The 19,922-nt window shown below is 37.5% G+C and overlaps 1 protein-coding gene across 1 annotated transcript in view; it reads left to right on the plus strand.

The window, feature by feature from the left end:
* LOC140005523 (uncharacterized) overlaps positions 1-19,316 on the plus strand; it is a 70,481-nt gene extending 51,165 nt beyond the window's left edge. Inside the window, exons 4-5 of the mRNA XM_072046529.1 lie at positions 18,160-18,217; positions 19,294-19,316. Coding sequence (XP_071902630.1) covers positions 18,160-18,217; positions 19,294-19,316 — 81 coding nt within the window. The remainder of the gene's footprint in view (positions 1-18,159; positions 18,218-19,293) is intronic.
* The last annotated feature ends 606 nt before the right edge of the window (positions 19,317-19,922 follow it).

Raw genomic sequence — 19,922 nt, forward strand, 5'->3', positions numbered from 1 at the left:
TCATTGCACTCTCGGATTGACTATCACCCCGAAAAACGTGTATTCGCTATTTCTTACTAGACGAGCCACAGAAAATTTAAATTTACTAACGAGACGTTTTAGAAATATAAATGAGACATGGTTCCATGTAAATGGATTTAAAATTGTTGAAATAAATTATTCGGAGTAAACGGGTGAATAAATAATTAAATAAGCCAGTAAAATAGAATTGAAAGTAGGAAAAATTCAGGTCCTCACAAGTTCATTCTCTTTCCTTCCCCATTTTGTTCTTGAAGATCACTTGGGAAAATCATCAACTACCACAATTTCTCTTCTCCTTTTCCTTTTCTTGTAGAGCCAAGAGAGAGAGTGAGCCGAGAGAGAGAGAGAGAGAAAGAGATAGAGAGAGAGAGCAACCGAGAGAGAAAGGACACCATCCATCTTGCTTCTTGAAGATTTGTTGAAGAAATCATCAAGCAATCTAAAAGATTTGACCTTTCTTGAGGAAACTTGAAGGGGTGAAACTTGGAAGGAAACTTTGAGGTTGAATAACACTAGATCTAGTTAGATCTTGAGGTAAGAACCGAAAATCACCCTTAATCTTTAAATTCTAGCCATGAAAATGTTAGATTCACTCGATTTAAGTTAGATGTATGGTAGATCTAGTAAATTTCTTGAAGATATACCACTAGATGTTCTAGTGGTTAAAATACTAGCATAACTCTTGATTTGATTGGTTGGATTTACTTGAAAATTTTTCATTGATAACCAAGGGTTAATGATTGATGAAACCCTTGAGGATTTGAGTTATATTTCTAGTGATTTGTTGGTGAAAATGGAAGAAATCTCTATGTCCACCAAGTGTTTGATCTTTTGTTGAGGGTTGTTTATGTGTAAATTTTCATGGTTTTTCTTGTTAAGAATCTCGGTTATATATTGTTTGATATGTTCATGGATTTGTTATGGAAAAATTAGGAAGATTTGTTAGAGAAATATTTGAAAAATTCTTGTGGGAAAAATTCTGCCTTTGCTGTCCAAAACAGGGAAAGATATTCCAACCTTGATTTCCACTTTTTCTTAATAATTTTGGGCAAGTTCTTGTTCAAAAAACTTATCGAAATATCATTTTTTACTTGTATGTTGAATTTGAACCAAAACTATGAATTTCACCCTTGTTTTCTTATTGGAAAGTTTGTAAAATGGACTGAAACTCAGAGAGCATTTTTAGTCAAATTGTTAGATTTTCTGGTATTAATTGAAAACGAATTAGAGTCTAAATTTTATGCCATTGCAAAGTTCTTTGAGTCTAGTTTCAAACACAACTAACGGCATTCGATTTCAATTTTTCTACATTTAGTTATAGCCGTTTTCCCGAGACTGCTCAAATGCCCTGATATGATGCAACAGTTTTCTTGTGCCTCTGTGATCGCTATTTTTTACCATGAAAATGCACCAACTGAATTTGAATGTCTTCATAAGAATTGTAGATCTATGTCTTAACTTTGAAACACCATAAAATTCATCTCAATCGGACAAGTGTACATCCAGTTATGATCAAAATGTCAAGAGGTGTCAAAGTTGTCACTTTGATTTTTCTCCTTTGCACTCTTTCCTTCACTTTTCTTGGTTCAATTTAACATTTTTCACTCCATATTATACCTGAACCATTGACCTAACATGTATATGAATTTTCCCTTTGAATTGAGCTTGAAAAGTATTCTAGATACATATTATTTTCATAACTCGGGCTTACGTGTCGAGTTCAAGTGAATTTGGTTTTGTTTCGCGAATTGTTGAGGCAAAACTTAATAGGAGTGATTGAAGACTGTGTTACCAATTCTAACTTGGATTCGGAGCTTTGATATATTGGTGAGTTTCCATGCATGTTATCTGCCTTGAATTTGCAAATGTGACATAGATGTGAACTTGATATTGTGACAGAGATGTATTGTGTTTTGAATTGTTAAAGTGTTGTGATGTCGCTTGGGTTGTTTTCCCATCAACGATCAGTGATTGAGTGTGCATGTTAATTCTTGGGAATTCCTGAGTCCTATAGGTAAGTCTATCGATTCGAGCTAGTCATGGGACTTGGTCGAGGAGATTTGACGAGCCATAGGAGAATGTTATATATTCACTGGACTTGGGGTATGGTGTGACAGCCCCACCTCCCCTTAAGGCGAACCAAAGGGTTCGGCGGACCGCCTGCCCAACTCTCGTCGGGACTCACTACAGTCCTCAAATATAGTACCAAACAAATCTCAAATATTACATCAAATACTCCACAAATTTACATCTCATAAGCGTGGAACGCACACATACACTTGTTTAAATTCCAAACTTTCATACAATCCCCACTATTACACAAGAAGAGTCTGAATTCAAACTATATAGGAAATATTTCATCCAGGCACACCTTACAGCCAGTTAAGTACAATAAGCAAAATACACATGAGATATCTTTTCAGACCCACTAACAACTCATTACAAGCGCTTCCCAGTCACACGAATAACGTAATACAAGTGCTTCCTTTGCCTCGAGCCCTGTGGAGGGGAAAACATATTTTGGGGTAAGCTAGAAGTTCAACGAGTGTCCAGTAAAATCAGTAATCAAATATATTTCACAATAGTACATTTCGATGATGCCATGAATCAGAGATCAAATATAATTTTATTGCTCTTGTGAGCCAGTGAAATCATTGCACTCAAACATCCAACGCTCAAATTGATCAGTTAACAGTCAAACAGAATAGGGAGCCATCAATGCTCCAAATAAACAGTGGAGAGACGTTGGTTCTAATCACAAAACTTCCCAAGAACTCATTGGGGCCAAATCATGTCATGGAACACATGCAAACACTCATGATATGAAATCGAGTAACAATGCAAGAAATAGTTCAAAAGTAACTTTGAAATAGTTTTGGAATCACTCACCAACCACAGCTCATGATCCTCATAGACAGTTTCCTTGATCAATTCCAAAGATGCTCTCAAAGCAATCAGATGTTCTCAAAGATGGGACAACATTTCCCCTTAATTTCTTTATTTTCCATCCTACAAACAATCACCAAATCCATAACCATCAACCACAATTACACATATACAACATAGGCTATTAAACACTCTTAATAAGGCCACATGTGACGCCCCGAAAGGATGAGTGTGAGAACCCGAAAATTTCGATTTGAGATTAAACCATGTCTTGAATTTTTCGAATATCTGGGACTTTAAGTCCAACTTCAAGCCTTTTGCATGTTTTATCTAGTTACTTGATCAACTATCTATTGGATCATGACGATTTGATTAGTTGGAGTAGGGTGCTTCTTAGCACTTGATTTTGATATGTGGGATTAGAGTGATTCCTAGTATTTGAATACTTTCGAGGAATGTTTTGATCTGATTGGTACAAGATGGAATGTTGTGGACGACATTCTTTTAAGGAGGGGAGTTTGTGACGCCCCGAAAGGATGAGTGTGAGAACCCGAAAATTTTTATATATTTTTGAGACATTATTTTGTTTCCTTGTCTATAATTTTATGCCTTTCTTCAATATATTAATTTTCTATACATTTTTATAAAGGAATATAGTTTTCAAATCATTTCCTTGATACAAGTTAGTCCACGTTAAGTTTGAAGTGTATTATGGACGTGGGACTCGCTAGTGCGGTAAATGCGATATATTTTTGACAACTTGTTGGAGTTTTGTATTAAGTGATATTATTTTATAAGGTGTTAAGAGATAATTAGAGGTTAGCTATATTAATGAGTATGGAGAGACAAGAGGATAAGGTTAAACATATAAGGTGCCACATGTCGCGTTTCTATTCGAGGGTGGACTTTTGACCAAGATATTTTTACCTTCTTAAAGCTAATTTTGACCAAAATATTTCTTCATTCTTAGCCCCCTTGGCCGAGCTTCTAGGGAGAGAAAAGGAAAAAAAAACCTCCAACTTTCATCATCCAATCTTGCTTAATCTCACAATCCAACCGTTAAAACATTGATTTGCTTCATAAAAACCCTTCTCTTAGTAGTATTGAAGTAGTTGGTGGAGTTGTTTTGGGAGAAAAAACCTAAGCTACTATCTTTCTTGAGTTGTAAAGGTAAGTTGCTAAGAAATTTCCCTTTTGTTCTTAATAAAGATAGATTAGTGATTTCTAGTGGCTTAACATGTTAATTTGTGGAAGACTTCATGGGTTTAAGTAGTGTTTGTTAAATTTCTGATTTAATGGAGATTTTTCTGATTTTATATGATGATCTTGGTTTAATCATGGTATGATGGCTTGTAATGGTGTAAACTGAAGCTTGTATATGTTAGTTACGATTGTTGGCGGAAAATTTCAGTTTTGTCCGGAAATTCCAAGTTTAGGGTTTAAATTTGCCCTGTTCTGACCGGATTTATTCAAGCATGCTAGAGGCCGAATCAGGCTTAGGTTAAAACATGAAAGTTGTAGTAAATGGTGTTAAATAGCTTCCTACAAAATTTCAGCTTGATCCAAATACTGTAGCATGTGAAATGACAGAAATACCCCTGACTGCCCATGAACCATGTTTCGCGCCCAAATTTCTGTTTTCATGGAAATTTCCATTTTCGACCCTGAAAATGCATGATTTGGCTTTGTAGGTCTTCATGAGAAATGTAGGTACATGTCTTGGCTTCGAAACTCCATAAGATTTGTTTCAATCCGATAAGTGTAGCTTCAGTTGTGGTTGTTGTGCGGAAAGGTGTATTTGATAGTTTATGATGTGTATGGGGTTGATTTGAGATGAATTAGTGTTGCTTGTAGGATGGAAAAGTAAGGAAATTAAGGGGATATGCTGTCCGATCTTTGAAAGTATTTGATTTCTTTGAGTTTGAGTTGAAGGGCTTGGACTTGAGCAAAGCAACGATATATGATGGATGGTTCCTCAGCCGTGGTTGGTGAGTGACCCCTCAACTATTTCAAAAGTTACTTTTGAACTATTTCTTGCATCGCTTCCCCGATTGCATAACTAATTCTTGCATTGGTCGCTCAATTTGCATATCATTTGTGTATGTGTGTATGCCATGACATAATTTGACTCCGATGAGTTCTTGGGAAATCTTGTGATTAGAACCAACGTCTCCACTACTGTGTAGTTGGAGCAATTGGCTCCCTTGTACTGTCTGACTTTTCTGGATCCGTTGGAGCATTGGAATTCTAAGTACGATGATTTCACTGGTCCACATGAGCATTAAATGTACATTTGATTACTGATTCATGTCATCATCTAAATGCACTATTGGGAAGCTTATTTGTTTTCTGATTTTACTGGTTACTCACTAAGATTTTAGCTCACTCCCAATTATTTTCTTCTCCCCGCAGGGATTGAGGCAAAGGAAGAACTTGTATTTGGGTCTTTGTGTGACTGGAAGGCATATATCTTGTATAGTTTAGATTTGGATTTATTCTATGTACTAGTTGGGCTTGTACAAATCTTTGGATTTGAAATGGATGTATGTGTACGTTCCACGCTTAGAATTAGTTTCCGCTTCGCTTATGATATGTAATTCTTGGGAAATTGATGTAATATTTGAGATTTATATTGTAATTTGTTTGAGGGCTGTAGTGAGTGACTGAGTCCCGGCGAGAGCTGGGCAGGCGGTCCGCCGAACCCTTTGGTTCGCCTTAGGGTGAGGTGGGCTATCACAGTTGGTATTAGAGCTTAGGCTTCCGATCTCTGTAGTGTATCCTAGGCTAAAGTTTAGGATGCCGAACTGTGGGATTTGATTTGATTTGATTTGAAAGTTAAGCGATTGAGGTAATTATTAGTACTGACTATGGAGGATAAGAGACCAAGATTTGATGGTCCAACTCTATGTATGATGATTTTGAACTAAGATAAGAGAGTATCAAAAGAATAAAATGCATTTTCCGCCCATTTACCTCCTAGAGAATTTCTGCTTTGAAATTCTAAAGAAAAACTGGGATGTACTAGTTTATTTTGAAACGATGATTGGAAATAATATATATATATATGTGGTTTAAGCTGGTCTAATTTTCCGATTTTGGTAATATGTGAATTATGTGAACTGATGAGCTTGTTGAATTTTGTATATGATGGGCTGATACAAGGTTACAATTTTCTAAATTAGGTTTTCCCCCTTGATTGTATACTGGTGTATTCTCACGCTTGAATTGTCTATGCTTTATATGAAAAAAAAAATCTTGAGTTTTCGGAAGAATGGTGAACTGTTGTTGCAATAATGTAAATCTTGAACTTGATAAGATTTCTGTTACTTTAAATACTCTTCTTATGTTTTAAAATTTTTGGTTTTCAAGAAGAGTGAGCCTATCTTTAGGTGTACGGACTGAGGAAACTTTGAGATATAGAGTAACCGCATTTAAGAGCACGAAATTAGTGTGAATTGACTTGGTTTTTATTTGACACGTAAGTTAGCAAGTTGTACTTATTTCTTGGATTTGAACTTGGAGCTTGAGACTTTAATTATAAAACTCTAAGACTAGTTATTTTTGGAGATGATGGTGCTCCGGCTAGTGGCTTGCTTATTAAAGATTTTGAACTTCGAATGGATAACCTTTAGTTTCAGCTTGTATTATGGTTTGATTGGATCTCATTTCGTAAAGGCATGTGATCTGATTGAAATTAGTGATATTTGGACCTTTTGGTTTAACTAAGGACTTAGGAAGGGTGGTGCACGCCGTGAGGCCTTTTGTACCCTGCTTGCATATACGTCTACATTTTGTGGCACTTAATTGCCTATATAGAGTTGTTGACATATTGGGCTTGTTTGTGACTTCTTAACTCGTGCTATAACTTTTGATATATGTAAAGAATCATTTCTTGATTCTAAATATTTTTGCAACTTGTATATGCATTAAGTTCTTTTATGCTTAATTATTCCTTTTCTTGCGCTTATAGACTTCTATTAAGTATGGCAGCAGGAATGGGAAAAAGGGGTCGTGGCCGAGGGCTTAGACAACCCCGTACTCGTGAGAAAATTGGTGGGTAGGCTTATATAATTGAAGGAGACCCTAGTACTGAATATGAATCGAGAGTAAACCAGAAGATTAGATCTACCAGTGTATAATGGATTAAGCTAGTTGAGGACATTGACATGATGACTGCTATCTTGGATCTATCCGATAAGATTTTGGCTAGGGTTTTGATACATTATGGTGGTGACCGGATTTATTGGGAAACTTTTGGGTTTCGCATCCTTCTTCTAGTCTTCTTGTTTGATTAAGGTACACTACCCAATTTGTAATCATTGGGATTTGAAATTCTTGAACTATCTGAGACCGACTAGACTGAGCTCATTTAAGACTTGAATATGTTTTGGCTAGTGTACTCTTACGTACACTTGACAGACCTGACTTGACTGAAAATAGGGTATCTCTTTCATGCTTGAGCAAGTAGCTTGGTTCGTATATGACCTGTAAGTGGATTTGAATTCTGTGACTGCTTGGGAATATGAATTACTGGGCATAAACTAGGCAAGTGAGTTTCTATTTGTACTCATGTTCCATGAACCTGAACTATTTGGCCCTGCTTTTGAACCTATATATACATGAACCCTGCTTTTGACTCTGCTTCTGAACTTATTCTTACTTGTGTGGTTGTAGACCGGGTACTACTCCTCTGTAGTGGTTGAACAGAACCTCTCTGGTGAGGCATTGCCTGGTGTGTTTTCAAGCACCGCCATTCTTCTGGCGAGGCATGCCTGTTGTGTTTTCAAGCACCACCAGGGATTGAAATTCTTGAACTGAACCTCTCTGATGAGGTATTGCCTGTTGTGTTATCAAGCACCGCCATTCCTTTGGCGAGGCATGCCTGTTGTGTTATCAAGCACCATCAGGGGTGAAACTTTGACTTGAGGCTCTCTAGTGAAGTATAGCTGATATAGGCAACCCTAGGGGAAGACCCTCCTAGAACCTCCCAACCTTGTAATTATCAGAGTTGGATCTTTTCTCCCAATAGAAATTGAACTCGATTGTTCTCATGAACTCAAGACCTCTGACACACAAAGGTAATCAGCAACCTTAAGCAAATAAGGATGGATAAAGCGACACCACGATTAGGGAACAAGCTAATCGATAAAGTCTGATTTGAATCCTAAGCTATGAACTCAAGAATTCAAGAGTAAGTTCGGTTAAGAACTTGAAGGAAAATTCCTCACGATTTCTGGTTGTAATAATCTGTCTTTACTCTTACAAGAGGTGCCTTTTATAGGCTAAAACTAGGGCAAAAATCCGGCCCACATAAACCTGGAAGAAATTCGGTCCGCACAAAGAGCTTAAAGAGCCAGCTCTTTAAGGCTTTCCGATAAGGCCCAATAAGTAATAAAATACTAAACGCCTAACAACTACTAAACTAGACAGTCTTAAAACAACTACCAACTAAGCTAACAAGTATGAGATCATTCCTTCGCTTCAAACGTACAAGTGAACAAAGTAACTTCATGGTCCATCGAATCTTCAAACCTAGCTTGCTCCTTGCTTGTATGGTGAATGATCAAGGCTCGTAAAGCTTCCTTCACCTTCTTGGTTCTTGATCTTGTCATCGGACCACCCATGTTGATCAAAGGGTCCTTGACCCAAGGTTGGAGTTGTTGTGCGCCCGTATCCGCATCAATAGCCGTTGTGCTAACTTGTCGTGTTTTCAAGCACCACTAGGCCCAATTTCTTGAGCTAAGATCCTCTGGTGAAGTTTAGGCGTTGTGCTAACTTGTTGTGTTATCAAGCACCACCAAGGATGAAATTTTTGAACTGAGACTCTTTGGCGAAATATAGCCGTCGTGCTAGGTTGTTGTGTTGTCCAGCACCGCCAAGGGAAAAATTTTCGACTTGAGAAATTTCGATTTGAGATTAAACCATGTCTTGAATTTTTCGAATATCTGGGACTTTAAGTCCAACTTCAAGCCTTTTGCATGTTTTTTCTAGTTACTTGATCAACTATCTATTGGATCATGACGATTTGATCAGTTGGAGTAGGGTGTTTCTTAGCACTTGATTTTGATATGTGGGATTAGAGTGATTCCTAGTATTTGAATACTTTCGAGGAATTTTTTGATCTGATTGGTACAAGATGGAATGTTGTGGATGACATTCTTTTAAGGAGGGGAGTTTGTGACGCCCCGAAAGGATGAGTGTGAGAACCCGAAAATTTTTATATATTTTTGAGACATTATTTTGTTTCCTTGTCTATAATTTTATGCCTTTCTTCAATATATTAATTTTCTATACATTTTTATAAAGGAATATAGTTTTCAAATCATTTCCTTGATACAAGTTAGTCCACGTTAAGTTTGAAGTGTATTATGGACGTGGGACTCGCTAGTGCGGTAAATGCGATATATTTTTGACAAGTTGTTGGAGTTTTGTATTAAGTGATATTATTTTATAAGGTGTTAAGAGATAATTAGAGGTTAGCTAGATTAATGAGTATGGAGTGACAAGAGGATAAGGTTAAACATATAAGGTGCCACATGTCGCGTTTCTATTCGAGGGTGGACTTTTGACCAAGATATTTTTACCTTCTTAAAGCTAATTTTGACCAAAATATTTCTTCATTCTTAGCCCCCTTGGCCGAGCTTCTAGGGAGAGAAAAGAAAAAAAAAACCTCCAACTTTCATCATCCAATCTTGCTTAATCTCACAATCCAACCGTTAAAACATTGATTTGCTCCATAAAAACCCTTCTCTTAGTAGTATTGAAGTAGTTGGTGGAGTTGTTTTGCGAGAAAAAACCTAAGCTACTATCTTTCTTGAGTTGTAAAGGTAAGTTGCTAAGAAATTTCTCTTTTGTTCTTAATAAAGATAGATTAGTGATTTCTAGTGGCTTAACATGTTAATTTGTGGAAGACTTCATGGGTTTAAGTAGTGTTTGTTAAATTTCTGATTTAATGGAGATTTTTCTGATTTTATATGATGATCATGGTTTAATCATGGTATGATGGCTTGTAATGGTGTAAACTGAAGCTTGTATATGTTAGTTACGATTGTTGGCGGAAAATTTCAGTTTTGTGCGGAAATTCCAAGTTTAGGGTTTAAATTTGCCCTGTTCTGACCGGATTTATTCGAGCATGCTAGAGGCCGAATCAGGCTTAGGTTAAAACATGAAAGTTGTAGTAAATGGTGTTAAATAGCTTCCTACAAAATTTCATCTTGATCCAAGTACTGTAGCATGTTAAATGATAGAAATACCCCTGACTGCCCATGAACCATGTTTCGCGCCCAGATTTCTGTTTTCATGGAAATTTCCATTTTCGACCCTGAAAATGCATGATTTGGCTTTGGAGGTCTGCATCAGAAATGTAGGTACATGTCTTGGCTTCGAAACGCCATAAGATTTGTTTCAATCCGATAAGTGTAGCTTCAGTTGTGGTTGTTGTACGGAAAGGTGTATTTGATAGTTTATGATGTGTATGGGGTTGATTTGAGATGATTTAGTGTTGCTTGTAGGATGGAAAAGTAAGGAAATTAAGGGGATATGCTGTCCGATCTTTGAAAGTATTTGATTGCTTTGAGTTTGAGTTGAAGGGGTTGGACTTGAGCAAGGCAACGATATATGATGGATGGTTCCTCAGCCGTGGTTGGTGAGTGACCCCTCAACTATTTCCAAAGTTACTTTTGAACTATTTCTTGCATCGCTTCCCCGATTGCATAACTAATTCTTGCATTGGTCGCTCAATTTGCATATCATTTGTGTATGTGTGTATGCCATGACATAATTTGACTCCGATGAGTTCTTGGGAAATCTTGTGATTAGAACCAACGTCTCCACTACTGTGTAGTTGGAGCAATTGGCTCCCTTGTACTGTCTGACTTTTCTGGATCCGTTGGAGCATTGGAATTCTAAGTACGATGATTTCACTGGTCCACATGAGCATTAAATGTACATTTGATTACTGATTCATGTCATCATCTAAATGCACTATTGGGAAGCTTATTTGTTTTCTGATTTTACTGGTTACTCACTAAGATTTTAGCTCACTCCCAATTATTTTCTTCTCCCCGCAGGGATTGAGGCAAAGGAAGAACTTGTATTTGGGTCTTTGTGTGACTGGAAGGCATATATCTTGTATAGTTTAGATTTGGATTTATTCTATGTACTAGTTGGGCTTGTACAAATCTTTGGATTTGAAATGGATGTATGTGTACGTTCCACGCTTAGAATTAGTTTCCGCTTCGCTTATGATATGTAATTCTTGGGAAATTGATGTAATATTTGAGATTTATATTGTAATTTGTTTGAGGGCTGTAGTGAGTGACTGAGTCCCGGCGAGAGCTGGGCAGGCGGTCCGCCGAACCCTTTGGTTCGCCTTAGGGTGAGGTGGGCTATCACAGTTGGTATTAGAGCTTAGGCTTCCGATCTCTGTAGTGTATCCTAGGCTAAAGTTTAGGATGCCGAACTGTGGGATTTGATTTGATTTGATTTGAAAGTTAAGCGATTGAGGTAATTATTAGTACTGACTATGGAGGATAAGAGACCAAGATTTGATGGTCCAACTCTATGTATGATGATTTTGAACTAAGATAAGAGAGTATCAAAAGAATAAAATGCATTTTCCGCCCATTTACCTCCTAGAGAATTTCTGCTTTGAAATTCTAAAGAAAAACTGGGATGTACTAGTTTATTTTGAAACGATGATTGGAAATAATATATATATATATGTGGTTTAAGCTGGTCTAATTTTCCGATTTTGGTAATATGTGAATTATGTGAACTGATGAGCTTGTTGAATTTTGTATATGATGGGCTGATACAAGGTTACAATTTTCTAAATTAGGTTTTCCCCCTTGATTGTATACTGGTGTATTCTCACGCTTGAATTGTCTATGCTTTATATGAAAAAAAAAATCTTGAGTTTTCGGAAGAATGGTGAACTGTTGTTGCAATAATGTAAATCTTGAACTTGATAAGATTTCTGTTACTTTAAATACTCTTCTTATGTTTTAAAATTTTTGGTTTTCAAGAAGAGTGAGCCTATCTTTAGGTGTACGGACTGAGGAAACTTTGAGATATAGAGTAACCGCATTTAAGAGCACGAAATTAGTGTGAATTGACTTGGTTTTTATTTGACACGTAAGTTAGCAAGTTGTACTTATTTCTTGGATTTGAACTTGGAGCTTGAGACTTTAATTATAAAACTCTAAGACTAGTTATTTTTGGAGATGATGGTGCTCCGGCTGGTGGCTTGCTTATTAAAGATTTTGAACTTCGAATGGATAACCTTTAGTTTCAGCTTGTATTATGGTTTGATTGGATCTCATTTCGTAAAGGCATGTGATCTGATTGAAATTAGTGATATTTGGACCTTTTGGTTTAACTAAGGACTTAGGAAGGGTGGTGCACGCCGTGAGGCCTTTTGTACCCTGCTTGCATATACGTCTACATTTTGTGGCACTTAATTGCCTATATAGAGTTGTTGACATATTGGGCTTGTTTGTGACTTCTTAACTCGTGCTATAACTTTTGATATATGTAAAGAATCATTTCTTGATTCTAAATATTTTTGCAACTTGTATATGCATTAAGTTCTTTTATGCTTAATTATTCCTTTTCTTGCGCTTATAGACTTCTATTAAGTATGGCAGCAGGAATGGGAAAAAGAGGTCGTGGCCGAGGGCTTAGACAACCCCGTACTCGTGAGAAAATTGGTGGGTAGGCTTATATAATTGAAGGAGACCCTAGTATTGAATATGAATCGAGAGTAAACCAGAAGATTAGATCTACCAGTGTATAATGGATTAAGCTAGTTGAGGACATTGACATGATGACTGCTATCTTGGATCTATCCGATAAGATTTTGGCTAGGGTTTTGATACATTATGGTGGTGACCGGATTTATTGGGAAACTTTTGGGTTTCGCATCCTTCTTCTAGTCTTCTTGTTTGATTAAGGTACACTACCCAATTTGTAATCATTGGGATTTGAAATTCTTGAACTATCTGAGACCGACTAGACTGAGCTCATTTAAGACTTGAATCTGTTTTGTCTAGTGTACTCTTACGTACACTTGACAGACCTGACTTGACTGAAAATAGGGTATCTCTTTCATGCTTGAGCAAGTAGCTTGGTTCGTATATGACCTGTAAGTGGATTTGAATTCTGTGACTGCTTGGGAATATGAATTACTGGGCATAAACTAGGCAAGTGAGTTTCTATTCGTACTCATGTTCCATGAACCTGAAATATTTGGCCCTGCTTTTGAACCTATATATACATGAACCCTGCTTTTGACTCTGCTTCTGAACTTATTCTTACTTGTGTGGTTGTAGACCGGGTACTACTCCTCTGTAGTGGTTGAACAGAACCTCTTTGGTGAGGCATTGCCTGGTGTGTTTTCAAGCGCCGCCATTCTTCTGGCGAGGCATGCCTGTTGTGTTTTCAAGCACCACCAGGGATTGAAATTCTTGAACTGAACCTCTCTGATGAGGTATTGCCTGTTGTGTTATCAAGCACCGCCATTCCTTTGGCGAGGCATGCCTGTTGTGTTATCAAGCACTATCAGGGATGAAACTTTGACTTGAGGCTCTCTAGTGAAGTATAGCCGTTCTGCTAACTTGTCGTGTTTTCAAGCACCACTTGGCCCAATTTCTTGAGCTAAGATCCTCTGGTGAAGTTTAGCCGTTGTGCTAACTTGTTGTGTTATCAAGCACTACCAAGGATGAAATTTTTGAACTGAGATTCTTTGGCGAAATATAGCAGTCGTGCTAGCTTGTTGTGTTGTCCAGCACCGCCAAGGGAAAAATTTTCGACTTGAGAAATTTCGATTTGAGATTAAACCATGTCTTGAATTTTTCGAATATCTGGGACTTTAAGTCCAACTTCAAGCCTTTTGCATGTTTTATCTTGTTACTTGATCAACTATCTATTGGATCATGACGATTTGATCAGTTGGAGTAGGGTGCTTCTTAGCACTTGATTTTGATATGTGGGATTAGAGTGATTCCTAGTATTTGAATACTTTCGAGGAATGTTTTGATCTGATTGGTACAAGATGGAATGTTGTGGATGACATTCTTTTAAGAAGGGGAGTTTGTGACGCCCCGAAAGGATGAGTGTGAGAACCCGAAAATTTTTATATATTTTTGAGACATTATTTTGTTTCCTTGTCCATAATTTTATGCCTTTCTTCAATATATTAATTTTCTATACATTTTTATAAAGGAATATAGTTTTCAAATCATTTCCTTGATACAAGTTAGTCCACGTTAAGTTTGAAGTGTATTATGGACGTGGGACTCGCTAGTGCGGTAAATGCGATATATTTTTGACAACTTGTTGGAGTTTTGTATTAAGTGATATTATTTTATAAGGTGTTAAGAGATAATTAGAGGTTAGCTAGATTAATGAGTATGGAGAGACAAGAGGATAAGGTTAAACATATAAGGTTCCACATGTCGCGTTTCTATTCGAGGGTGGACTTTTGACCAAGATATTTTTACCTTCTTAAAGCTAATTTTGACCAAAATATTTCTTCATTCTTAACCCCCTTGGCCGAGCTTCTAGGGAGAGAAAAGAAAAAAAAAACCTCCAACTTTCATCATCCAATCTTGCTTAATCTCACAATCCAACCGTTAAAACATTGATTTGCTCCATAAAAACCCTTCTCTTAGTAGTATTGAAGTAGTTGGTGGAGTTGTTTTGTGAGAAAAAACCTAAGCTACTATCTTTCTTGAGTTGTAAAGGTAAGTTGCTAAGAAATTTCCCTTTTGTTCTTAATAAAGATAGATTAGTGATTTCTAGTGGCTTAACATGTTAATTTGTGGAAGACTTCATGGGTTTAAGTAGTGTTTGTTAAATTTCTGATTTAATGGAGATTTTTCTGATTTTATATGATGATCATGGTTTAATCATGGTATGATGGCTTGTAATGGTGTAAACTGAAGCTTGTATATGTTAGTTACGATTGTTGGCGGAAAATTTCAGTTTTGTGCGGAAATTCCAAGTTTAGGGTTTAAATTTGCCCTGTTCTGACCGGATTTATTCGAGCATGCTAGAGGCCGAATCAGGCTTAGGTTAAAACATGAAAGTTGTTGTAAATGGTGTTAAATAGCTTCCTACAAAATTTCATCTTGATCCAAGTACTGTAGCATGTTAAATGATAGAAATACCCCTGACTGCCCATGAACCATGTTTCGCGCCCAGATTTCTGTTTTCATGGAAATTTCCATTTTCGACCCTGAAAATGCATGATTTGGCTTTGGAGGTCTGCATCAGAAATGTAGGTACATGTCTTGGCTTCGAAACGCCATAAGATTTGTTTCAATCCGATAAGTGTAGCTTTAGTTGTGGTTGTTGTACGGAAAGGTGTATTTGATAGTTTATGATGTGTATGGGGTTGATTTGAGATGATTTAGTGTTGCTTGTAGGATGGAAAAGTAAGGAAATTAAGGGGATATGCTGTCCGATCTTTGAAAGTATTTGATTGCTTTGAGTTTGAGTTGAAGGGGTTGGACTTGAGCAAGGCAACGATATATGATGGATGGTTCCTCAGCCGTGGTTGGTGAGTGACCCCTCAACTATTTCCAAAGTTACTTTTGAACTATTTCTTGCATCGCTTCCCCGATTGCATAACTAATTCTTGCATTGGTCGCTCAATTTGCATATCATTTGTGTATGTGTGTATGCCATGACATAATTTGACTCCGATGAGTTCTTGGGAAATCTTGTGATTAGAACCAACGTCTCCACTACTGTGTAGTTGGAGCAATTGGCTCCCTTGTACTGTCTGACTTTTCTGGATCCGTTGGAGCATTGGAATTCTAAGTACGATGATTTCACTGGTCCACATGAGCATTAAATGTACATTTGATTACTGATTCATGTCATCATCTAAATGCACTATTGGGAAGCTTATTTGTTTTCTGATTTTACTGGTTACTCACTAAGATTTTAGCTCACTCCCAATTATTTTCTTCTCCCCGCAGGGATTGAGGCAAAGGAAGAACTTGTATTTGGGTCTTTGTGTGACTGGAAGGCATATATCTTGTATAGTTTAGATTTGGATTTATTCTATGTACTAGTTGGGCTTGTACAAATCTTTGGATTTGAAATGGATGTATGTGTACGTTCCACGCTTAGAATTAGTTTCCGCTTCGCTTATGATATGTAATTCTTGGGAAATTGATGTAATATTTGAGATTTATATTGTAATTTGTTTGAGGGCTGTAGTGAGTGACTGAGTCCCGGCGAGAGCTGGGCAGGCGGTCCGCCGAACCCTTTGGTTCGCCTTAGGGTGAGGTGGGCTATCACAGTTGGTATTAGAGCTTAGGCTTCCGATCTCTGTAGTGTATCCTAGGCTAAAGTTTAGGATGCCGAACTGTGGGATTTGATTTGATTTGATTTGAAAGTTAAGCGATTGAGGTAATTATTAGTACTGACTATGGAGGATAAGAGACCAAGATTTGATGGTCCAACTCTATGTATGATGATTTTGAACTAAGATAAGAGAGTATCAAAAGAATAAAATGCATTTTCCGCCCATTTACCTCCTAGAGAATTTCTGCTTTGAAATTCTAAAGAAAAACTGGGATGTACTAGTTTATTTTGAAACGATGATTGGAAATAATATATATATATATATATGTGGTTTAAGCTGGTCTAATTTTCCGATTTTGGTAATATGTGAATTATGTGAACTGATGAGCTTGTTGAATTTTGTATATGATGGGCTGATACAAGGTTACAATTTTCTAAATTAGGTTTTCCCCCTTGATTGTATACTGGTGTATTCTCACGCTTGAATTGTCTATGCTTTATATGAAAAAAAAAATCTTGAGTTTTCGGAAGAATGGTGAACTGTTGTTGCAATAATGTAAATCTTGAACTTGATAAGATTTCTGTTACTTTAAATACTCTTCTTATGTTTTAAAATTTTTGGTTTTCAAGAAGAGTGAGCCTATCTTTAGGTGTACGGACTGAGGAAACTTTGAGATATAGAGTAACCGCATTTAAGAGCACGAAATTAGTGTGAATTGACTTGGTTTTTATTTGACACGTAAGTTAGCAAGTTGTACTTATTTCTTGGATTTGAACTTGGAGCTTGAGACTTTAATTATAAAACTCTAAGACTAGTTATTTTTGGAGATGATGGTGCTCCGGCTGGTGGCTTGCTTATTAAAGATTTTGAACTTCGAATGGATAACCTTTAGTTTCAGCTTGTATTATGGTTTGATTGGATCTCATTTCGTAAAGGCATGTGATCTGATTGAAATTAGTGATATTTGGACCTTTTGGTTTAACTAAGGACTTAGGAAGGGTGGTGCACGCCGTGAGGCCTTTTGTACCCTGCTTGCATATACGTCTACATTTTGTGGCACTTAATTGCCTATATAGAGTTGTTGACATATTGGGCTTGTTTGTGACTTCTTAACTCGTGCTATAACTTTTGATATATGTAAAGAATCATTTCTTCATTCTAAATATTTTTGCAACTTGTATATGCATTAAGTTCTTTTATGCTTAATTATTCCTTTTCTTGCGCTTATAGACTTCTATTAAGTATGGCAGCAGGAATGGGAAAAAGAGGTCGTGGCCGAGGGCTTAGACAACCCCGTACTCGTGAGAAAATTGGTGGGTAGGCTTATATAATTGAAGGAGACCCTAGTACTGAATATGAATCGAGAGTAAACCAGAAGATTAGATCTACCAGTGTATAATGGATTAAGCTAGTTGAGGACATTGACATGATGACTGCTATCTTGGATCTATCCGATAAGATTTTGGCTAGGGTTTTGATACATTATGGTGGTGACCGGATTTATTGGGAAACTTTTGGGTTTCGCATCCTTCTTCTAGTCTTCTTGTTTGATTAAGGTACACTACCCAATTTGTAATCATTGGGATTTGAAATTCTTGAACTATCTGAGACCGACTAGACTGAGCTCATTTAAGACTTGAATCTGTTTTGTCTAGTGTACTCTTACGTACACTTGACAGACCTGACTTGACTGAAAATAGGGTATCTCTTTCATGCTTGAGCAAGTAGCTTGGTTCGTATATGACCTGTAAGTGGATTTGAATTCTGTGACTGCTTGGGAATATGAATTACTGGGCATAAACTAGGCAAGTGAGTTTCTATTCGTACTCATGTTCCATGAACCTGAAATATTTGGCCCTGCTTTTGAACCTATATATACATGAACCCTGCTTTTGACTCTGCTTCTGAACTTATTCTTACTTGTGTGGTTGTAGACCGGGTACTACTCCTCTGTAGTGGTTGAACAGAAGCTCTCTGGTGAGGCATTGCCTGGTGTGTTTTCAAGCACCGCCATTCTTCTGGCGAGGCATGCCTGTTGTGTTTTCAAGCACCACCAGGGATTGAAATTCTTGAACTGAACCTCTCTGATGAGGTATTGCCTGTTGTGTTATCAAGCACCGCCATTCCTTTGGCGAGGCATGCCTGTTGTGTTATCAAGCACCATCAGGGATGAAACTTTGACTTGAGGCTCTCTGGTGAAGTATAGCTGATATAGGCAACCCTAGGGGAAGACCCTCCTAGAACCTCCCAACCTTGTAATTATCAGAGTTGAATCTTTTCTCCCAATAGAAATTGAACTCGATTGTTCTCATGAACTCAAGACCTCTGACACACAAAGGTAATCAGCAACCTTAAGCAAATAAGGATGGATAAAGCGACACCACGATTAGGGAACAAGCTTATCGATAAAGTCTGATTTGAATCCTAAGCTATGAACTCAAGAATTCAAGAGTAAGTTCGGTTAAGAACTTGAAGGAAAATTCCTCACGATTTCTGGTTGTAATAATCTGTCTTTACTCTTACAAGAGGTGCCTTTTATAGGCTAAAACTAGGGCAAAAATCCGGCCCACATAAACCTGGAAGAAATTCGGTCCGCACAAAAAGCTTAAAGAGCCAGCTCTTTAAGGCTTTCCGATAAGGCCCAATAAGTAATAAAATACTAAACGCCTAACAACTACTAAACTAGACAGTCTTAAAACAACTACCAACTAAGCTAACAAGTATGAGATCATTCCTTCGCTTCAAACGTACAAGTGAACAAAGTAACTTCATGGTCCATCGAATCTTCAAACCTAGCTTGCTCCTTGCTTGTATGGTGAATGATCAAGGCTCGTAAAGCTTCCTTCACCTTCTTGGTTCTTGATCTTGTCATCGGACCACCCATGTTAATCAAAGGGTCCTTGACCCAAGGTTGGAGTTGTTGTGCGCCCGTATCCGCATCATTCCCTCCCTCTTCGAAAGGATTCGTCCCCGAATCTTCAAAGTCTATATCAAAGTCAAAAGGGGATAGGTCAGACACATTAAAAGATGCGCTTATGCCATACTCACTTGGAAGTTCCAATTTGTAGGCATTGTCGTTGATCCTCTCTAGTACACGAAAAGGTCCATCTCCTCTTGGATGTAACTTGGTCCGTAGAGATGCAGGAAACCTTTCCTTCCGCATGTGCACCCAGACCCAATCACCGGGTTCGAATACAACATGTTTTCTACCCTTATTCGCATGTTGTGCATATTGCACATTTTTCTTCCCAATTTGAGCTCGAACTCTCTCATGCAAGGTCCGAACAGCCTCTACCTTTTTGACACCATCTGCGCTTAAACACTCATCAACAGGAATAGGTGATAAATCTAGAGGGGTTAGCGGCTGAAACCCATAAACAATTTCAAAAGGAGAATGATTAGTAGTAGAATGAGTGGTTCGGTTATATGCAAACTCAGCGATAGGCAAACGTTCTTCCCACTTCTTCAAGTTCTTTTGAACAATGGCTCGAAGTAAAGCACCAAGGGTTCGATTGGTTACCTCAGTCTGACCATCCGTTTGGGGATGACTAGAAGTAGAAAACAGCAACTTAGTTCCCAACTTTCCCCAAAGTGATTTCCAGAAATAGCTTAAGAATTTCACATCCCTATCACTTACAATAGTACGCGGTACTCCATGCAATCTAACCACATCCTTGAAGAATAAATCAGCAACATA

This window comes from Coffea arabica, chromosome 4e (genome assembly GCF_036785885.1).
Source record: "Coffea arabica cultivar ET-39 chromosome 4e, Coffea Arabica ET-39 HiFi, whole genome shotgun sequence".
In the NCBI taxonomy this organism is placed as follows: domain Eukaryota; kingdom Viridiplantae; phylum Streptophyta; class Magnoliopsida; order Gentianales; family Rubiaceae; genus Coffea; species Coffea arabica.